General features: G+C 52.2%; 1 protein-coding gene across 1 annotated transcript; it reads left to right on the top strand.

Annotated features, from left to right (window-relative positions):
• The first annotated feature begins 465 nt into the window (after nucleotides 1–465).
• On the top strand, nucleotides 466–21,831 carry TRAM2 (translocation associated membrane protein 2). Its single transcript, XM_080616272.1, has 11 exons — nucleotides 466–659; nucleotides 9,756–9,819; nucleotides 12,174–12,283; nucleotides 12,511–12,627; nucleotides 14,180–14,238; nucleotides 14,802–14,886; nucleotides 15,004–15,074; nucleotides 15,784–15,888; nucleotides 16,024–16,182; nucleotides 17,029–17,189; nucleotides 17,426–21,831. Exons 1-11 carry the CDS (start codon nucleotides 540–542, stop codon nucleotides 17,497–17,499), a joined length of 1,125 nt encoding a protein of 374 aa, XP_080472398.1. The 5' UTR covers nucleotides 466–539; the 3' UTR covers nucleotides 17,500–21,831.
• Nucleotides 21,832–22,290: the final 459 nt, after the last annotated feature.

Genomic DNA, 22,290 nt, shown 5'->3' with positions numbered 1-22,290 from the left:
CAGGTGTGGGTAGCTGTCCAGACGCACAGTAGATGGGTGCAGATGTGTGGGGACGCCCAGATGTGTACATTAGGTGGATGCATATACAGATGGGCATCCAATGCATGGTAGATGGGTGTAGACACAGGTGGGCATCCAGATGTGTATGGTAGGTGGGTAGGGTTGTGGGTGCATGTCTGGATGTACATGGTAGGTGGGTGCAGATGTGAGTGAGCATCCAGACATGGGCCATAGGTGGGTGCAAACACGGATGGGCATCCAGACATGCACAGTAGGTGGGTGCAGGTGCGGGTACGCGTCCAGATGTGCACAATAGTTGGGTGCAGACGCGGCTGAGCGCCGACGGGAGTCGGGGGCCGGGCCGGGCCGGGTGCGGGGCGGGCGGCGGGGAGGGCTCAGGCGGGGCGGGCGGCGCCTGCGCGGGGCCGTCGCGGCGCTCCGCGAAGTTGCGCGGGGCCCGGGGAAGTTTTGCGGCGCTGCGCGGCGGCGGGGCGGCGGGCGGTGGATCCCGCTGCGCTCCGCACCCCGGCTGCGCGGCCATGGCCTTCCGCCGGCGGGCCAAGAGCCACCCGCTCTTCAGCCAGGAGTTCCTCATCCACAACCACGCCGACATCGGCTTCTGCCTGGTGCTCAGCGTCCTCATCGCCCTCATGTTCGAGGTGAGACGCCCCCCCCCCCCCCGCCCCGCCGCCGCCGCCTGCGCCTTCGCCCCACATCCCCCCCGGTTGACCCCTCGCGGGGCCAGCCCTGTGTGTCCCTGCACCCATGGGTGCCCACGCTGTGGATGGGGAGTCCCGGGTGCCCCCCGGGTGGCGCTGCACCTCCCGTGCATTCACGCTCAGGGGGTGTCCAGGACACCCACCCCGGCGAGGTGACCCCATCCCGCTTGCAGAAGGGGCGCAGGGGTGCAGGATCCCTCCGTATGGGGGTGGAGAGTGCCGCCCCATTCATTCCCCATCTCTCTCCCACCATCAGAGAGGTGCCCCCCCAAAATCCCCGTGGGGACCCAACCTGGAGCTGGCTTTTGGGTGGTGGTGCATCCTTCTGCCGCCCCAGCCCAGCCTGGGGTCGCTGGCTGCAGAAGGGGGTGGTGAACCGCCTTATCCCATCCTTATCCCATGAATCCACTGCTGCTGGGGATGGTCCCTGCCCTACATCTCTTCCCGTGCACTGAGGGGTACATCGGCTGCCCGGCCACATGCAGGCAGAAGCCAAGCCCTCATTGGTGTTTCCAGCTATTGGAAATGGAGAGAGCATTTTTTCCCCTTTTATTTCCATAACATTAGCCCTTTTCCAGGTGTTCTCTCTGCAGCCTGCTGACCCCATGCCCTGGGACAAGCACCGGGGGCTCCTGGGCCTCGGGCAGACTCCACTGGTTCCCTGGCCTTTCCCCATCCCGGCCATCCCGCTCCGCCATGGGCCGTGAGAAGGCATCCCTGCTTTTTCTATAGGAAATCTTCTCCCGGCCGGGGCGGCCGGAGCCCCCCGGGGAGGCCATTGCCCCGCTGCCGCCCCAGAGCCGTGCAGAGCCATGCTGGGAATGCTGCTCTCCCCGCGCTAGGCTGCTTCCCTCCCAGCTCGCTTTTTCCTCTCCTCTTTCGGGGAGGAGACAGGGGAGGGCTGGAGGCCACCGCCGAGCAGCTTCGGTCTGCTCGGGGCACCCTACGTGAAGGCACCTCGGGCAGCTGCGAGCCGCGGTCAGCAGCTCGGCCGGATCGGACCCCCCCCGCTTCCCCCCGCACAAACCCTCCCCTTCAGCGCAGTGCCACGTTTCAAAGCAAATCCGGACGGGAAAGGGGTGGCCGGGGGGCCTGGCGGAGGAGGAAAGGCTCCTTCTGTAGCAAATCGCAGGAGGAGGAAATCCATTTCCTTAATACCCTCCTGGTGGCAGCCCCCTTCTTTCTGATCCCACCTCCCCCTGTTCTTTCTCTGCGAATGCATTGAATGAGCGAGTCGCTTCCAGCGCACAAACCCCTTTTGATGTGCTTGTGCACACATACGTACGTGTATTTGAGGGTCAGAGCGGTTTCACAACTAACACGGAGGGCCAGCTGTATTCCAAACCCATATGCAAAGTTGGGCTGCAAGTTTCGTAGTTGTACTTTAAAAAGCCCAAAACTCGCTGAGGTTGCATCTCTATCAGGGTTTTTTCCTGCAGGTGGTGGTTTCACACCAGGAACCCAGTCCCAGAGAGCTGGTACCCGGGCTTGCTGCTGCAAAGGCTTTGGGTTGATGTGACGCTCTGAGGGTGGTGGTGAAACACAGTGCGTTGAACCCTGTCATGGAGGTGTCAGCAGGGAGGATTTTGTGGTCCTTCTGGGGTTTAAAATGTCATTTAATTAAATCTCCCCAGTTGCTGAGAGGCAGCAGTTTCCTGCCGGTGCCTCTGCTCTCCCAGCAGACCTCAGGGATATGGGGTGGCTTTCAGCATCTTCCTTCTGCACTGCCCGGCTGCATCGCTGCCCAGCAGCATCATCCCTCATCTTCCCCTTGGCATGGGGTTTGGGACAACTCCTTTGGTCCTTGCAGGTTATTCTGTTTGATTCCTTCTACTTTTCTCCTGGAGGAGAAATTGGGCTCTACCCTTCCCAGCCCTCCACACTATCGATGCCCATTTGCACCACCTCCTCAGTGAGTTTTGGTGGCAGCTCGGGTATTTCTGCCTTTCAGTGCCTTTTCAGTGCCTCTTCTGTGATGATGGGGAGGACATGTCACTGTCCCTTCTCCTCTTTCTCCTCTCTGTCCTGCTTCCCACCCTGCAGCCAGGCTCCCGCCTTCCCTGATGCCGGTGGCCACAGCAGGCGGAAACAGCCAAATCCTGCTCACAATAGGCCGTTTCCTGCAGGGGAGGTTTCTTTGGGGAGGCTTTCAGTCTTTTCTCAGACAGCCACTGGGAGCTGAGGGCTCGCTTGCTCCAGCACCCTGCTCACAGTGATGCTCAAGGGCTGCCATGGGTCTCCCCCTCTCCAAGCACAGCCTGAGGCACCCCTTGAGCATCCTCCTGGGCACCTCATCCCAAATGGATCAGTGGCTCCACCAGTGCAGTAATCGAATCATAGAATCACTCCTCTGCAGTGGGGAGTGGGTACCAGTTGTGATGGAGATGCCCTTTACATCTCGCTTATGTTTGGCTTCGCTGCTGGCTGTGCCACTAGTGCCATCCCAGCTCCAGGGAGGTGGTTTGGGGCCACTTGCAAGTGGCAAGAGGCTGCTTGCTGGTGTTACAGGTGTGTTGGACTTGATCATTCGAGTATTGTGCGCATTTTAGATGATCATAGCATTGCTCGTGGAGGGAAGCGCAGGGCTTGGAGGGGGTCCTTCCCAAAAAAGCGGTCCTGAGCTGGGCACTGTGGGGTTTTCTGTCTTCCCAGCCAGCCCGTAGCCTCCAGGGTATAAAAACATGCCTAGTGTACATCTGTATGGTGCCGGGGAGCGATTTTGCTGCCTGTGTGTGACTGCTCCATCCACGAACGAGCTGGAGGCCGGAAACTGGATATTAGGAAAAATGAGACTTAGACTGGATATTAGGAAAAATTTCTTCACAGAGAGAGTGCTCAGGCATTGGAACTGGCTGCCCAGGGCGGTGGTGGAATCACCATCCCTGGAAGTGTTCAATAACCATGTAGATGAGGCCCTCAGTGATACGGTTTAGTGGTGGACTTGTTGGTCCTGGGGACTGGACTTGATGATCTTTGAAAGTCTTTTCCAACCTACTTGATTCTATGAACAAAAATCTCCACTTTATTTTTTTGGTCAAACCCTATTTAAAGCGACTGCGTACAGAAACGTGGAACAGGTGCTTTTTGTCCTCGAGTAGAAGTCACTTTGCATATCTCTTTCCACCCTGCTTTGCAGAAAAATTAAGCCAAGGCCAGGCAGGGTTTAACCTGCAGCTGCCTGATGACCTGTGTGCTGTCTGGGATGGCTCCTGTGTGCGCTTTTGGGTTGATCAGCCTCCATGCAGGTTGCATTGGGGGGAGACCACATTGTTTTGGGGGGGTCCTGTATTAGATGGGGACTGCTGCTATAATCTCTCTAAGGTGGGGAAACCGAGGCGCAGTCGTATTCCCCTTTATGCCCAGAACTGGCTGGCACACAAGCAGGAGGCAGCTCCTGATGCTTGTGCACGAGGTGATGGTAATGCAGTTATAAACCATTGTATTTTAAGAGATGCCGTGCCCTTGCCGGGCTTTCCCCATGCGCAGAGCCGGGTGGTGAGTCACGGTCTCCCAAACCCTGGGTTGTGACACTGTCAAACGAAGGCGGCTGACGAATGAGCTGCTATTTCCAGGCTTCCTGCTAAATATACTTTCCCCTCCCTGGTCCCCTCCGTAGTGCTCTGCAAAAATTAAGGCCTTCCCGTTGTTAACAAGGGAAAACAAACCATGTTCCTGCCTCCCCTGGTCCTGGCCAGATGTGGGAACTGAGGCATGCCCGTGGCTTAAGGGCTGAATAGTTGGGGAGAGAGAAGGGAGGGGAAGGGATAAAAAAGCAGCATTTCAATCTGCTTTCCAAAGAGGAATAAACAGGAGGGAGCGTGAGGCAATGATAGTTGTGTCCTGCTGGGGGATGAGCTTGTCTGTGGGAGCAGAGGGGCTGTGCCGCCCTCCGGGAGAGCTTTTTGTTGGAGCTGGCTGTTTACTTTTAAAGGCTCTGGTCCAAAGTTTGGTCTTTAGTTTACATATAGGGCCTGTGTCAATCCATACTGTGGATCAGCAAGTTTTTCTTTCAATAAACACCCTGGCTGGTGGGGGAGAAAAGAACCTCTTAAGCTCTGAGGAAAGCCTTCGGATAGCACTTTATCTCTAATTAGTTTGAGTTGTTTTTCAAGCCCTGGAAATATTTTCCCTGCTCTGACTGCAGAAACTCCCCCAGCCTCCCCTGCCAGAGGTTTGGAGCCGCTTCCTTCCTCCGAAGCAGTTTTAACCCAAGCAGGACCATGGGGATGGCTGTGTACCAGGGGACTCCTGGTTGGGGTGAAGACAGCACGGGCTCTGCAGATCTTGCAGGGATGAGGTGTTCAGGAGGGAAACTGGGTTTCACAGAGCGACCTGGTACGTCCATGTGAAGGATGCTCAAAAGTTATCCCTCGCTCATGAGAATATGAAGGTTCGAGAGTTGCAGCGGGTACTTTTTGGGAGAGGTGCTAAGATGCCTGGATGCACATTTAGCTGCCTTTATCAAAAGCTGGTTGCTCACCTGCAAAAACAGAGGTGAGATTTAGGTGAGATCTTAGGAAGAAGTTCTTCCCTGTGAGGGTGATGAGGCCCTGGCACAGGTTGCCCAGAGAAGCTGTGGCTGCCCCATCCCTGGCAGTGTTCAAGGCCAGGTTGGACAGGGCTTGGAGCAACCTGGTCTAGTGGAAGGGGTCCCTGCTTTTCTCCTTTGTATGAGGCAGCAAACTCCAGGCTAGCAGGGGTGTGGGTATTTCTAATTGCTGCGTTATCAAGGAGTAGATGCACAGTGGTGGGTAGCAGACGTATAGTAAATACATAGTAGTGCTGGGATTGTTTGGCTTTATCCATCACCCTGCCATCAAGAGCTATGAGGTAGATGCGCTCATTTAATTCCAGCTGTGCTGCTCTGTGAGGAACAGCCTCAGCCCTGTCCTGGCTGCTCTGAGCATCACAGGAAATTATGGTCCTAATGGACATGTTGAGTTGTGCCTCTTTGCTATCTGGCTGCCCTTTAGTGCTCAGGGTAGTGTCATTAACCACTTGCTGCTGAAGATGCTGTTTCCTCTGTGTTGCTGTAGAGAACCCCCAGGACAGCCACGTCCCAAATTTAGCTGGTTCAGGCATACCCCTCATGCATGGCAGGATGAGGCTGGGATGAGGAGCATCTCCCTCACCCTCTTGGGCAGTGGTGGGTTGTATAAAGGTAGCCTTAATGCAGGGTAGGAAGCATATGAGGAATATACAGCCTTTCCTATATGGTCCCCACTCAGCTCATCTCATGCAGACAAATCCCTCTCCCATCCTATAAAAATCCCTACCTGAGATATGGTGATGCTCTGTAGGATCTGGACTTCTGGCTGCCTTTAGAAAAGGCTGGAGATAAGAAGGGAAAACCAAAGAAGCAGGTTCAGGAGGTGGCTTCACAGCATAACCGAAAAAATACAGTAATACCTGGAGAGGTGCAGTTCTTCCCCTGCCTGCAGCAGTTGTGCGGGAGCTCTGGCTCTGCTGCTGCCCTGCAAGGCAGGAGCATGCCTGTTGCTTTCTTTCCCATACCAACATCTTGTTTCAGAGCAAACAAACAGCAAGCATCTTGTGAGGATTATTCAGAGGCACATTTCTGTTCCCTGTACAAACTTCTGCTTTCTCTGGCTGCCTGCAAAATGCTCAGTGTGAGCATTAAAGCTTTGCCATCCGCGGTGCTCGTCGCTACTTCCTGAGCAACGGAAACTTGGTTACTGCCTTGCAGGAGAGCTGGAGGTGGCATTGCTGGAGGTTCAAGTTTTCCTGTTTTCCAGGAGATGTAAGCCTCCTAAGGTGATGTTTCTGTCTCTATACACTGCGTAGTGCTGGGCACACCGTGGGTGCTCCCGGTTGATGTGGAGGCGATGCTGTGGGGGCTGCACTACAGTGTGGAACTGATGTTCACTTGATGGGAACTCAGCTATGACCTTGTTCAAGTCACCCGTCCCTCCATGGCCACTGGGTGGGTGTGTTGTGGGCAATGGCAGAAAGACACGCGTCCCACCATGGACGTGCAGCATGTCCTTCACCTTCAAGGATGGAAGGATGTTCCACTCAAGGTGGCTCGTCCTACGTGTTTCCTCTCTACCTGCTGCTAGAAACTGTGACTCTTCGTGTGTCCAAACAGAGATGTCCTTGTGGTGGTGGTGGGAAGGCGGAGGTGGCCCAGCCAAGGGCATAATGGGGATGGTGGTGGCCTGAAGCGTGGTGAGTCTCAGAGGACAAAGCTGAGCTGGACGATAAGTACATCATTATGTGTAACTGCAGCAAGAAAAGTTTTGAGGTGGAAACGCTCACAAAATGAGCTGCAACCAGTCTTTTGAGCCCTTGGAAAGCCCAAGGGCTCACCTTTGAAAATGGTGCTGTGGCTGTTAAAATCCTGCTGGTGCCCACAGGGGAGTATGCACAGGATGAAGGGTGAAACCGCGCGTATTCAGATGTTTCCATGGTCAGTGGGAACGCTTCCCAACCAATGGCAGGAGAAAGGGACCCTGAGAGAAGGCCTTCCCTCCACATAAGTTCTGTGAGATGTACTAAGGTAGATGGGGAGGTTGGATACCTGGAGGTTCAAATTTAACCTCTGCGGTGGCTCTTAGTGCGTGGCTGTAGGTGTGTGCCTTGGCTTCCCCATCCATCAGATGGAGAAGAGAGGCAGTTTGTCTTTGGAAATCCGCCGTCAGGAGGTTTCATTTATCTTGGGCTGTAAAACATTTTACATGGTCTTTAGAAAACAACCCAATGCCTCTCTATAAGGAAAGGTGAAGGGACGCAGAGGTTGCTCCTGAAGCTGCTGGTGGCCTTCTGGCTCAGGACAAGCTAGGGCAGGTGTGGAGACGGGACAAGGGATTGCTTCATCCTTTAGCAGATGGAGGAAACCTTCCTACCAGGCCTTCTAGAAAAGAAGATAAGGAGGGTCATTGCAAACTGTGTTGGGGCTGGACACCGTGCAGGCATTGCTCCCCACAATGGAGATGGTCTGGGTCATTTCTCAGACCACAAGTCTGGTTTATGGCCCCTCCAGCAGGTTCGGAGGCTTCATCTGGATATGATGTCTTGTTTTCAGCTTTTTACCCCTCTGGATGTCAGCCAGGGGAACTCAGATAGATGTAAAACCTTCATTGTTTGCTGCTGTCATCACATCCATGATACAGCTGCCCATCCCTGCAGCATCATGGCCACAGCTGGCTTCATGTGTTTGTTTCCTGCCCCGTGCCAGCTTGTGACGAGGTGTGGATGTAAAGTCCAGCTCCTTGTTGTGCTGTACCTCTCTGGGATGAAGCAACTTCACTTTCCCAGCCAGTGATGTTTGCAAGAGCCAGAATTGTCTCCGTAAGCCAGCTTGAGGCCAGGTGATGCGCTTTTTCCATTACCACCCCAAGCTCTGCCCATGGTCTCCATCTCCGTCTGCAGAGTGCTTCTTACATCTCCTCCTCCACAAGCAAAGCGCAAGATGTGGGATATCTATGTGGAAAATAATAATAATAATCCCGAAACATCATGAAAACATCCACAGAGTTTGCTGTGCCCCAGCTGGGGCTGCAGGAAGGTGGGCAGCCTGTGCCAGCAGAGCAGACGCACCAGCTGGTTGTTCTATGCTCATGATGGGAGCGCTTGGCAAAGCCTCTGTGTTTCCCCCCCACAGCTATGTCCTGTAAGACATGAAGCAATATTTCTAGCAGGGTTTTTAATAGCCTGCAGCTCTGAAACAGTCTGAGTGAAATGCAGCTCATCTCCATCAACAGGCACAGGTCTTTTTTGGGCTGGTTGTGTATGAGGCTGGGTGCTTGTGAAGCGCTGGGGAGGTGGCTGTGGAGCCATTGGAGAAGTAGAAATCTCTGGTGATCTGCTGCTGGTGGTGGGTTGGATGGGATGAAGACATGTTTGGTCTTAGAATCATAGAATGGTTTGGGTTGGAAAGGACCTCAAGATCATCCAGTTCCAACCCCTGCCATGGACAGGGATGCCTCACATTAGACCGTGTCACCAGGCTCGTCCGGCTTAGCCTTGAACGCTGCTGGGGATGGTGCATTTACCACTTCTTTGGGCAACTGTTCTAGTGCCTCACCACCCTCACAGTAAAGAACTTCTTCCTTATATCTATCCTGAACTTCCCTGTTTAAATTTAAACCCGTTACCCCTTGTCCTATCATTACAGTTGCTGATGAAGAGATGTTGGATGTCTGCACCAGATTTTGCACTGGCTGTAGCTCAAAGGTGCTTTGGTCTTGGAGATGCTGCTTGGAGGCATCCTGCAAATGCACTGGGATGGGGTGTTCTGCCCGTTCCCACAGATCCTCCTGCTTCACTGCTGGGGAGGATCATTCCCTTGAATTAAAGCAATAACGAAGAGCGAGCAGCACAGCCCTGGTTTGCAGGGAGCTGTCTCATTTCAGGCTTTTTTTATCTCTCTGCGGGCCAGCCTGTGATGCAGATGGGATGTGCAGCTGGGATCTTATGTGTGGCCAGCACAAGGTTCAGTTTTCCCCTGCCGCATGGGAGCCTCATGGACACCTGCACAGTCTCTGAAGGGGTCCAGCCTCACTGGTCCCGTGGCTGCTATTATTAGAGGAGTCTCTACAAAGATGGAGGGCTAAATCCGTGTGGATTGCCATGAGCGTGCTTGCGTACTGCCATTTCTACGTGTGCCAGGCTCCCAGTGTGGCTGCCTGGAGTGGATGAGAATGAGCTTAATTAATACAAATGGCCTGCTGGTTTGGGCTCCTGGTGTCCTCCAAGCAGCAGGTTGCATGTGATGATGGTCCATCCTGGAGGGCATGCAGGGAGCTTCCTCTGTCAGGCTGGCTGGTGGCTTTTCCAGGTTTTCTTCTCTTTTATACATCCCTGTCTCCTTCCCAAATCCCAAGTCCCTGTTAGCAAGCCTCTTCTCTAGCACTCTTTGTGCTGAAAGGCACTTCTGTGAGTGAAGCCAGTGCCTGCACATCTCCCTGGACAATTTGCCTTTTCCAGCATGGTTGGAAAAGGAAGTAAATGCTGGCAGACGAATGGATTCACCAACTGATTTGCTTGTTTTCCTCTTCTGTGTGTCTTTGACAGGTGACAGCCAAGACTGCCTTCCTGTTTATCTTACCTCAGTACAATGTTAGTGTGCCTACAGCAGGTAAGAGATGCTTATACTGCAGATGCCCCAAGGGCAGGTCAAGCTGTGGTCTGCCCCAAACTCTTGTGGCCGGCTGGCCTGGGCTCACTCTCTTCTGATGCACATGGCTTGGGGCCTTGTTTGGTAGTAAAGGAGATCTTAAAATAAGGTATGTGGAGAAAAAGCAAAGTTTGTGTGGCTCGGAGCACACTGATTGTGTCTGCCAGCACTCGTGCTGCCAGGGTTGGGAAGGAGTACTTTACAGGGGGTTTAAGGGTTCCTCTCTACCCTGTTTTTGCCATGGTCAGGCAGCTCCATGCACGTCACAGCCTCAGGATCCTCCTCCAAGCCTGGTCAGGCAAGACCAAATTGCCTGATTGCATGCCCAGAGTAGCTTTGTGCCATGCTGAGGAACAGGAGGGATTTGGCTCTTAGGGGTGTGCAGATAATGCTGTTATTTGTTGGGGATTGCACAAGGTGAGGGTGTGGTGATGCGCATGTGCACAGCATCCCCTCTGCAGGCAGCTTATGGTCCTGATGCACATGGGGAGTAATTGAAGGATGCTCCAAGCTCACGCAGGTCTGAGGCCAGTGGACCATAGGATGTGCCACAGCTCCCAGCCAGCAGTCAGTGGGGGGCTCGGTCCCTGTTTATGCTTTGGCTGCTAGTAGCTACCTGCCTAGCCAAGAGCCCTTCTGGGGCTGGCAGCGATCAGGGCACTGGTGTGGGGCAGCAGGAGGTGGCTTGGGTAAAGCCCTGGGCTCAGGATGAGCCAAGCGCCCGGAGCTCACAGCCTGGCTGGGTGGCAGAAAGCTGCAGTTAATTAGGAGTGTTTGAGTAATCATCCAGGATTAGGAGCAGGGCTGTTGGGATTAGTGCAGGCAGACACGCGGAAGATAAAAGGTCTGCCCTTAAAGTCTGTGAACGTTATGGTTGAAGAAATCATCCAGCTTCCAGTTTAAATTGTGGTCTGTGCTGCCCTGCGGCACGGTCCAGACAACTTCCGCTGCTGTTCTATTAAGTGATTTATTCTTTCCTGATACCGTAAATCAAGAGGGGGCATATAACCACCTCACCAGAACCAGCATTGAGATATCAGTAAATATCAGGCATGAGCTGGCTGAGGCTGTAGGGAGAGAGACCTTGGTGCAGCAAGCTTGCACAGAGGAAGGTTACTGCACACCTGATCTTTTCTAAGGCTGCTTCACATCCTTCACAACAAGGATGCTGGTGCCTGTCAGCCCGCAGATCTTGCTGTTGTCTCCCCTGCTCAGTGCACATACAGCTCCTGCTAGAGCAGCTGCTGAAATGCCCTAGAAAGAGGAGGCAGAGGTGTTACACATCTTTCTTTAGACTTGCAGTTCTGTCTTTTATCTTGCACTGGGATTATGAGCTCTGTGATACAGGCAGCATGTTTACCCCTGGGTTTGCACAGCACCCAGCTGGGGGGCTCCTACGGACAGGGTGTTTTCAGATCCTTACACCAGGTATTTACATAAATCCTGTTCAAATCTCATTCATGTACCTCAAATCTTAGAAATCCAGATTGAAGCTTTGTTTGAGGGTAAACAGGCCAAGACAGACAAGTGGCTTCCCAGCACTGATGTTAAGAGAGAATGGACAGGATCAGGGTCAGGGAGAGCAGCAGCTCAGGTTGGGCTGAACTTCACATCGCGATGCTTTCTGCACCATGCCATGAGGACAGCAGCTTTCCCGACTCTGATTCTTCCCCATAGGCTGCAGGGCTGTGAATGGTTGCCTAAATGCAGGTGCCTGGGGTACTTTGGGTGTTGTTGGGTCTCCTCTTGGCCCAGAAGAGCAGGGCCTCTTGTGGGTCCTATTTCTGATCTGCCAGCCCTATGCCACTGTCTCGGGTCTCTTAATGGCATGTGGGCAGCTGAGTCCTGCTCCGTCAGCTTTCAGGAGTGAGTAAGAGAGACGGGGTGTTGGATGATAACTGAAAGGGTGTAAATCCTGTCCCGGGCCCTCATGCTCCCGGTGGGGTGTCCCTGATCTCATCACCTGCCTCAGCGCTGCCTCCATGTCTTCATCTCTCCAGGCTGATGAATTCCCATCTCCACAGCCCCTCAGCTCTGGCAGCAGAAGCATGAAATGTTCTGGGTGTCCCCTCCTTTGAGGTGTTTAGCTATTAGAGGGGAAACCATCCACTCTCCACCGATACACTAACCTTGGCTAGAGTCCTTTTTTCCATCCCTGCATCCACTGGCAGTCATGACCGCTCTATGCTTCCACCTTTCACGTGGCCCCACATAGACTTTATGTTGGCAATAGCATCCCCATACTAACCCTTAAGCCCTTGCCTGGAAATTGCGTGGGTCGTGGGGATTTGACCCACATTTTGGTCTCTTTGCAGATGGAGAACTCATCCAGTATCACTATGGGTTGAAGGATGCGATTACCATCCTCTTCTACTTCTTCATTGCCATCATCCTGCATGCAGTGGTGCAGGAGTACATCCTGGACGTGAGTGCCATTTGATGTCTCATGTCACCAAAATAGCTCAAGTACCATGGAGGAGGATGGGGTCCTTCTGCAGTTAAATGCTGTTTTGGGGGTGGTGTGAGGGTTGAGGTGATGAGTGAGACTTCATCTCTAGGGGCTGCTTGGCATGGGGATTAGGAGGAGGAGGACAGAGGGCTGTTGATCTGGTGGCTCATGTTCTCTTGTTCCTTTTCTCTGCCTCTTCCCAGAAAATCAACAGGCGTCTCCATCTCTCCAAGATTAAACACAGCAAGTTCAATGAATCAGGACAGATGGTTGCCTTCCACCTCACCTCTGTGATCTGGTGCTTGTACGTTGTGGTGACGGTAAGGCACGGGTCTGGCTGGGCTTTGGGTTCCCTGGGTGGGATGTGTGGGTTCTGGAGCACAAATGGCAGCAGAGAGTCCCCAGTCAGCCCCTCAGCCAAGATAGGGACATTTCAGTAAGCTTAGCTTTCAAGCCTCTTACTTTCCTCTTTATTTGTGTTCAGTGCCTTGGGGTTATGGATGCCTTTTGCAGGGTTGTGGGGCTAATGGGGAAATGTGGTCCCTGGCAGCGCTGGGGATGGATACTTGGCAGCAGGTCCCCCTTCCCACTGCTCAGGGTGTCCTGCCAGACCCCTTTAGAGGACAGCTGCTCCGTTCCAGGCCAGCATTTCTGGGGGTCTGCTGGCACTGCTTCTGCCCCACAGGGCTGTGGGAAGTCAATGCTGCTCGTGGGCTGCCTTCACCCAGTGCCAGACCCATCTGTCACCAGCTGTGGGGCTGTAGCCTCCTGTGCAAACCCGCATTGCCATGATGTGCTCCCCAAATGCTCTGTGTGTGCAGAGCAGGTCACCCTTTGCAGCACGTGGCACTTCCCCTGCCCTCAACTGAATAAAGGGCTTAGGGCAGACAGGGCAGGGATGATGGTGACAGGTAGGTGCTGGGCAGGATGGATTTTCCATGCCAGCATCGATTTGCAAAGGCCAGTGCAGCAACCCTGTGGCAGGAGCTGTGCAAGCATGGAACAAGAAGGGAGCCTCATCCTTTAATCTGTCCTGCAAGAATAAGGCAAGAGACTGTAGGCAAATGCTGGCAGGTGGAAAATAAAACTATGCAATGCATATTGATTTTTTCTGTAGGTGTTTTCTGTTCCCCTTTCTCTGCAGAAGTACTTTTTGCTTAAATGATACTCAGGTTGGAAATACCAGTGGGGAAGAAGCTCCCCCGGACCATGCATGCTGTTGCTTGGAGCCATGCTGCAAGCATAGGACCCTTACACCTCCAGAGCATCCCTTTTGTATTGCCCAAACTCCAAAACATCCCATCCTGAACTTGGTACCCATGAATGTTCAAGAAGGCTCCAGGGAGACCTGATAGCAGCCTTCCAGTACCTAAAGGGGGCTTACAAGAAATCTGGAGAGAGCCTTTATATAAGAGTCTGTAGGGACAGGACAAGGGGGAATGGCTTTGAACTGAAAGAACGTAGATTTAGGCCAAATATAAGGAAGTTCCCTGTGACGTTGGTGAGGCCCTGGCACAGGTTGCCCAGAGAAGCTGTGGCTGCCCCATCCCTGGCAGTGTTCAAGGCCAGGCTGGACGGGGCTTGGAGCAACCTGGTCTAGTGGAAGGTGTCCCTGCCCGTGGCAGGGGGTTGGAACTGGGTGAGTTTTAAGGTCCCTTCCAATCCAAACCATTCTGTGATTCTGTGAATGTCACTGAGGTTTGGAGAGCTCAGCCTTGGCCTTTACAGGGGACGTGTAGACTTTTTACTACAGGCTGAAATGACCTGTGTGTCATCCCTAGTTCCTAGTTTTTCTGTAGCAGGAGCCTTCCCTGCTGTAACCATGCGCCGCGTGCTTCTCCTGCTGAAGGCTTGCATCTTTCTCTTTTTCAGGAAGGATACATATCAAACCCCCGGAGCTTGTGGGAAAACTACCCGCATGTTTATCTTCCGTAAGCACTTGCAAGGGCATTTTGTTCTCAGGCTGACCACTTCCTTCCTCTATACGGTGTTCCCCATGGCTGGGAGCGGGGTGCTGACAGCACAGTGCCTTTTGCACACACCCTGCTGCAAGGATGCTGCAGTGGGATCCCGGGAGAGAGATGGGGGATATCTTGTTTGTGGCCCTGGGGAGGGTGTTCCTAGAATGTTTCCTCCATGAGGAAGGTGCTGTGGACTTGGTTATTTATCCCGGCTACTTCCTGGCTGCATCACCTTGGTCCAGTCTCTTTGCTGTTTGTTTTTCGTAGTAGAAATGAAGTGGGGGATAATCATCTCTTCTTGGGTTTCTGCAAAAGTGGGGTTTGCTGAGAGCGTGGAGAACACAGCACAAGCATCTGGATAAAGTCGAGGCATGGCTAGCTTGGCTCAGCATGTATTTTCAACCCAGAAATGATTCATAAATCCCATGGCTTCAAAGTGGTGGAGGGGTGGCCCAATGCCTCCCCTGTCACCTGGGTCCTTGGGATTCTGCCGTGTCCCAGACTGGCTCATGCAGCTCTTCCCTGCGTTTCAGGTTCCAGGTGAAGTTTTTCTACTTGTGCCAGCTGGCATATTGGCTGCATGCCCTGCCGGAACTCTATTTCCAAAAGGTCCGCAAGGTGAGAGCCAGGCGGGGATGCTTGAGATGGTTTGCCCACTGCCTTTGTAGAGAGTGAGCTTCGGGAGAGGACTGGTGAAGCAGAGCAGTGGTTAACTTGGCTTTCTGCCCCTGACAGGAGGAGATCCCCCGCCAGCTGCGGTGCATCACACTCTACCTGGTGCACATCGCGGGCGCATACCTCTTCAAGTGAGTTCACTGCTTCAGCATCCTGCCCCTTGCTGTGGATGGAGCTTACCAAGGTCCTTTTTTACCCAGGAAGCCACAGCAGGGTAGGGAGGCTTAAAGGGAGTGAATGTCCCTGCCCATGGCAGGGGGGTTGGAACTAGATGATCTTAAGGTCCTTTCCAACCCTAACTGTTCTATGATTCTATGATTCTAAGGCGAGTGTTTAAAAAGCAGATGGTATTGAAGTGGCCCTCCTCACTGTGGGCTGTTAGTCAGTTTTAAAGCCCCACAGAGCTGAATTTGAGAGAGTTCAGTGATGTTCTGTGAGTGCACAGGCAGTCTCTGTGTGTTGCAAATCAAATGTTAACCAGGGACCCAAAACACAGTTTGATGGGTGCATCTCCCCTGGGTGTGGGAAGCACCCTGGGGTGCTCTCCCAGCATGGCACAGGCAGCGACCTCTTACCCTTCCTCTGAGCATGTGCGCAGAGCAGCATTGCCAGGAGTTAAGGTTTTGTGTTGGATCCATCTCAGCTCTGCTGCTGATCTGGGCTCGTTTGATGTTTTGGAGACAAGGATTTCCCCTTTACACTCCTACCCCCACTGCTGCAGAAAGGTCTGGCTTTGGGCTGGCACAGCAGCTCAGGGATGGCAGGGGAGATGCTATAGCTTGATATGAAGGACTGAGGTTGACCAGCCCAGTGATGGTCTTTCTTTCTCTTCCCTCCTAGCTTAACCCGCCTGGGGCTGATCCTCTTGCTGTTGCAGTATTTAGCCGAATTGTTCCTCCACGTGTCCCGGCTGATCTACTTCACGGATGAGAGCAACGAGAAGGTGTAAGCAGGAGAGCTGGCCATGGCTTCCATCCTCTGGTGCCCAGGAGAGCCATCCGTGTGACAGGGACCTCACTGTCACTTCCAGCTCAGTGCTGGAGGCTGCTCCTGCCAACACCTCTGCTTGCCCTCCTGCAGGTTTAACTACTGGGCTGTTGTTTTTGTGGTCACCAAGCTCTTCACCCTCACCTTGTACATCCTGGTCATTGGCTTTGGGCTGCCACGGGTGGAGAACCAGGCACTCGACCCCGAGAGAGGGAATTTATTCAGCTTTCTCTTCAACAATATCCTTTTCAGGTAGGAATGTACCCGACTGTGTCTTCGTGATTGTTGTTATCCCAGGGTGTTTTTGCTGAGTTTGGGCATGCCAATAGGGATCTGATCTCGCTTCTGTTTAGGGAAGGTCCTAGCAAGCTGGTAGGGTGTGGAGGGAGCAAGGAGGGGTTAAAGGCTACAGAGCCACAATGGAGGGGAAAAGCCAGCAGATAAGTTGTTCATTGAGTGAAGTTATAAAGCACAAGCCTATGTTACAAAAAGGTTTGCAGGCTTTCCCTTCTGCGCCTGTAACTTTGCTTACATGGATGTGGTTAACGAAAAGATGTTTTCCCTTTGCTATCTGTTGATATGGAAGCAGAAGATAGGATGGCTTCCTCATGGCTTGCATTCTGTTGCTTGTCTGTTAAGACTGGGAGGCTTTCTCTCCCATGCAGCAGCTGTAGGTTTGGTTCAGAAGTTGCTAGGACAGGTGCCTGATCATTCCCAAGCTTTTTGAAACCACAGATTGCTGGTGCACCTGAGGATTTAGGGACTTTCTTAGCTCCTAATCACATCCACCTTTTACTTGTACAGAGCAAGTGGGGACGTCTTTGACCGTGCAGCGTTTTGGGCAGTACTGGTTGAGATGATCATATTTATCCATTCCTGCCCTAAAGTCTTTTAACAGTGAGCAGTGCCCTGAGCACCTGAGAACTTTATGGTGGGGAGGGAAAGAGAAGTGGCTGCCCTGAGCTCAGGGGATGGTACCTGCCTCTGGTGCTTGATGCAGCCATCCAGGGGAACCTCAGCCACTAGCCCTAGTGTGTGTGGTGCTGGTGGTGGCCTCGCTCCTCTCTTCTCAGCCTGCCTCTTCTCCGCCCCTACCAGAATGAGTGTGCTGCTGTTGGTGTGCCTCTTCCAGGCCTCGGTGATGTGGCGCTTCATCCACTTCCAGCTGCGGCGCTGGAGGGTGTACTGGAATGAGCAGAGCAGTCGGAAGCGAGCCACTGGCACCAATAGGCAAACCAGGCCATTCAGGAGGGACTGGGGTGAGTGCTGGGACTCATGTACCATGGACTGGCTTCATGGGAAGCATCAGTCCTGTGGTTCAGTGTCCCCTCATGCAGGCAATGCTGCAGCGGTGCCTCCTGCTCTGTGCAGAGTCCAGGGGGTCCCCAGCAGTGTTGTGCCATGGTGGGGCCTTTCCCCTTGTCTATGGGCCAGCCCCAAGAGGGTTGAAGTTTTGACCTGTGCAAGGGACAGAGTTTTTGCTCTTTATCCCCAGGTTACTATGAAAACGGAGTGGTGAAAGTGGAGAACGGCATCTCACCACGAACCAGGAAGGTGAAGTTTCCGTAGAAGCAAGGGCTTGTCTCCTGGGGAGGAGGGCGAGATACTGGGACTAAGCAGCAGCACCCTCCCCATCCTCACAAGCGTCGTCTAGAATGGCTTGGAAACCGGTCATCTTCCAAGGTGTCTCTCACCTTCCCTTCCTTTCTTGCTCTCTTGAACCATTTGCAATAAAACCAAAAAGGTCCTTTTCCCCTGCTCCATTCCCCTCATAGGAACCTTTTCCAGCCCTCTTGGTTTTCCCTTTCTCTATTTCATCGTAAATCAGCGTGCAATTGTATTTCTTTTCTATGTTAGTGTTTGGTTATTTTGTATTATTGTTACAGATGTGTTGTTGATGGTTCCAAACAATCCTTTTTTCTTCTACAGCATATTCCTCCCCTCTCTTCATGGTGCTTTCCTGAGTCCCTGGGACAGGGCCACAACAGCTTGAAGGCACCACATGTCTGTTATGGAAACAGGCTCCTGGGGGAATGTGCTGGGGCTCTGTGACCCTGAGGATCAGGGCCCCTCTCAGGTGAGGGTTGTGTCTCCTGGGGCATGTCTGGCCAGCACTTGGCAAGTGCCACAGGATGTTATGCTGCAAACAGAGACCAGGGTCTGAGGGAAGAACCTCAACCATGTCTTGTCTTATGGTGGACCTCTGGTTAAGTGGGGTTTTCTGACCCCTGGTTTTGAGCTTATTTTGGAGAGCTGGGCAGCAAAGAAGGGAAGGAATTTCCCTGTTCAAATAGGAGGCCCACCTCCCAGCCTTTGCTTGCCCCAGCTCTTCTGGTACAGCTGGGTCTCTTTTACCCTCTTTGCTGTAGGAGGTGAACTGCCCTGTTGTTCTGGACCTCCCAGCCCCAAGACCTGGGCTTGGGGCTCTGCGATTTGCAGAGTGCTTTTTCATGGGGCAGCAGCATCCTCAGGTCCATGTGAAATCTTGAGTCCTGCCCCACTCTTGAGTGCTGGTCTGGCTCCTGTCAGCCAAGGCCTTTTGCCAGCTTGTGTGTGCCTTGTGGAACTGGTGTTCTCATGGCTCATGACCATGTCCAGATGACAAACTGGCTTCTGCAAAGGGTTTTTGCATCAGTGGGGCTCTGCCTCTCATGCTGTCACCTTAGCCTTCCTCATCCCTACTGTACCAGTCCAGCCATGCCATCAGCAGCCACCAGCTTCACTCTTTGTTTCCAAAGGATACAGAGCTTGTATCCACCCAAAGGTGCTATCAAATGCAGGGTTTCTTCCAAAAAAACCTAGCCCCTTCATCCATTTCTGAGCTGTGAACGAGATGACAGGGAAGGGGAAAGAAGCTGGGGCTGCAAGGAGCAGCTTGCATATTAGGAAAAGCCTGACTTGTGATGCATAGCTGTTGGCAGATGGAGTTGTCTCAAATCTACCTCAGAGGCCATCTGTTGCTGCAGACCACTTTCCCCTCTTGCTCCTGCCTGCTGCGGCACCTATGCATGCTGGCAGATATCATGGGAACCCCAGATCCCACTGGCTCAGTCCCCTGCTGCCTCTTTGCTAGGAGGCAGCATCTCCTGACTGGGATTTTGGGGATCAATGCCATCTCACTGAGCTTCTTTGGGGTGCCATGCACCAATCCAGATATGGCAGGCATGCAGTAGATGGGCACCTCTCACCCCACAGCTCTCCTCTGGGGCAGTTTGTGTAGCTGGGCTTTGCTGTTGGTGCCTCTTGTGCAGCAAAGCCGGCTGTAGCTTTAGTTTTGCTTTGCCATGGCAGGAACAGGCAAGCAATGTGCTCCTTTGGCTGGGCAAGAAGAGGGCAGAGAGTTGCAGGGAGCAACTGAGGTCCACCTTTCTTGCGGGTGAGGGAGGTGTGTGATCCGTAGCGTGCTCCTTGCTTGGCCCTTCGGGCAGCTGAACTCTGGCTCTCTCTGAGTGCAATGCTAGCTTGAGGCTGGCACCGTTGTCCTTCACATCATTTGTGTTTTGAGGAACGTGTGACAGTTGATTTTCTGCCTCTCTTTTACTGAGTCAGATTTCTTTTTAAGCTCTTATGGTAGGTTTCTTTTGTTCCTTGCTCCCCCTCTTCTTGAGCCCCACCTAATGCTGGGCACTGGAGGGAGAAAATGTGCAGGGACATGAGGACAGTTGGTCAAATTCTAACACTTCCTCCATCCCTATGACCCGTAAGTGTCAAAAGAGAGGTATCGGCACGAGGGGGATCCCTCCTTTTTCAGGGGAGCTGAGGAATGAGATTTCAGAGCAGAGCCCATGGTGGTATCTTGCAATTGCTCCTCGTAGCCCTCGCTGGCTCAATAATACACATTTTGGTTCAGAGGCAGCGATAGTACGGACAGTGTAATGTGATCAGAGGGGGAAAAGAGCTTTATGTTAGGGAGGACATCAAAGAGATAAAATGTGAGAGGATTTTTCTTTCTGCTGCCTCTTCCCATCCCTAGCCATCCACTGCCACGTGCGCTCTGAGAGTGACTGCTGCTCAGCATCTCTCCAGAGCCTCAGCCAGTCCTTTCTGCAAAGCCAGTGCCTTGCCGCAGCTGAGGTATTGACTCTGTTAACAGGTAACACATACAGTCCCCCAAAAACTGGCTGCTGAATGATTCCTCCTCCTGCCTGCTTTGCTCCAGGCAGCTTTTACACTTGCACAGTCCTGTGTCTTCATACAGTAGCTAATTACGCTTTGTATTCCAAGTGCCTTATGTCGCCATGTAGTCTCTTGTATGCTTGATCTGTGTAGTAGATCAGTAGCTAAATGCCCTTCCTCTTTACAACGTATGTACAATGTATGCTACATTTACGTGGGTTTTGTTTTCTTTTTGATAGAGCTAGCAGTAAAAGGGACAGTTTGTTTTGGAAGCATTTCCATATGTTCTATTTTTATTATTTTTAAACCTACAGATGATGGGGCTTTTTTGCCCTCCCCTATATTTAGCCCTCGGAAATCCCCATCCTTCTCCTGTTATACCCAAATATGGCGGGTTCGGTTGGGGTTTTTTTGTGCTGACCCTTTGGTGTAAGGGAATATGCACTGTCATCCCAGCGGTTTGCAATCTTCCCTCCACTGGAGGGGCTGCCATGGGCTGCTTCTGTCTTTGTGTTCTAGTGCAAGCACCATCCCTAAGCTGCAAGCTTGCAGTAATTGCTTCTATGTCCATGTTGTTTTCTCAGCAGACCGAGCCTCCTCTTCAGCCCAAATAGATTTTTCTTTCCCAGAGCATTTTCATTGCAAGCCCTTGGTGGTCAGTCTTCCCTTGACCACTCTGCATATAAAGATGCCGTGAGCTCACTTTCCTTGAGTGGATGCTCTTCTCATGCCCCATCTTGTCAAGCCCAGTGTCTTTGCAAAAAAGATCCATCCCCAAAGAGGAGCCCTTGTCCACCACAGTGCAGAGAGTGCTAAGGGACTAAAACTGTAAATCTTTACTTCCAGTGTAAGGCTATTGCTCACACCCTTCCTGAGGGCTTGAGGCTGCTTTTGTAGTCTGTGTTGATATCGAACCTAGGAATGTCAGGGATTGAGTAGTCTTGTGATTTTTGGTGTGAAGCATAGGGATTTCCTGCTCTAGCCTAGAAGAGTTGTGAAATACCAGCAGTAGTTCTTTTTGTCTTAGATAGCTGGGGAATGGGCTTGGGAAGAGAAGGGGGCAGAAGAAGTACAGATGTAGCATTTCACATGTAATTTTTGAGTGACTCATGTTATGGGGCATTACAGTTGCATTAATTTTTGTTGTTTGTTTAGGATTCTTTCTTCTTACTTATCATGTTTGGGTTAGTACAAGGACATCAAGTTCCAGTTCCCCTGTAGGTCACCTTACCCTTAACTCACCATTTCAAAATGTGGTTTTGATAGGCTTTCTATTTGGAGGGAAGAACAACTACTCTAGGATGCCTCCCCCTTGCCTCTAAGTGACTCTCGAAGCCTGTAGCCAGCCTGCCTTTGCCGCAGGGCATGGAGTTTACAGCAGCCTCACCTCTTGCCTTAGATGAAGTCCTGGTAGATGGGCCCCACTTGTGTCGACAGTAGATGGAGATTATGGGCTTCGATTTACAGCCTTCTGGTAAACTTTGTGAGTGTGTGATAGATGGTTTGTTTGGTAGGTTTTATATTCAAACAGTGAAGTAAGATACTTCGCCCTGGGGCTGTGTGTGGGGTTTTGCTGGCAGCGGGTAAGACTGGCTGTTGTGAAAGTCAGGCCAAGGCATGTAGTTTTTCTTCAAATATGTTGAATCCAATGGACCAAACTTCAGCAAAGGAACTCGAGGAAAAATGCTGTTCTTACATATTTATGCTTTAGTGCAAATTTCCTGATTTTGGAGGGGGTTGGGGGGAAGTAACAGTCTCTGATATCCCGTTTGTTTCATTCTTCCTGCCACTTCAGTTTTTGTACGAATTTTGTTTGTTGTTTGATGTTGTTTGTTGTTAAATGACTTTTGTGATAAACTGAACAAAAGTATTTTTCTGAAATAAAGAAATAAAAGGCATAGATTCTTCCATTGCTGCTGTCTGCTGATGCTTTATCACTCTGCCAAGCCATATGTGCTGCAAAGCAGGCTGCAAGGGTTTGCTCCTGCTGTACCAGACTGGTCTATTGTCTTTGGTGCAGTGTCTTGTGTCCCTATATTCTCCACAGCTGGGCTTCATCATCTTGCATTCCCCATGTCTACAGCATGGGCAGCTGCTTCTGAGTTAGTTTTCTGTGGCTGCCTTCATCACTGGGAGTGGAGGATGAGGGCATTTGTAGGATATGATTTATCTGATGTGGTTTAGGTGCATACTTTATGGTGAGCTAAATTGTATACTTTCTGCAATTGCTCCCGGGCATACTAC

The sequence above is a fragment of the Psittacula echo genome (genome assembly GCF_963264785.1).
Source record: "Psittacula echo genome assembly, chromosome: 4".
Lineage (NCBI taxonomy): Eukaryota > Metazoa > Chordata > Aves > Psittaciformes > Psittacidae > Psittacula > Psittacula echo.
The sequence above is the reverse complement of the archived record's forward strand: the minus strand, read 5'-3'. Positions and strand labels throughout refer to the sequence as shown.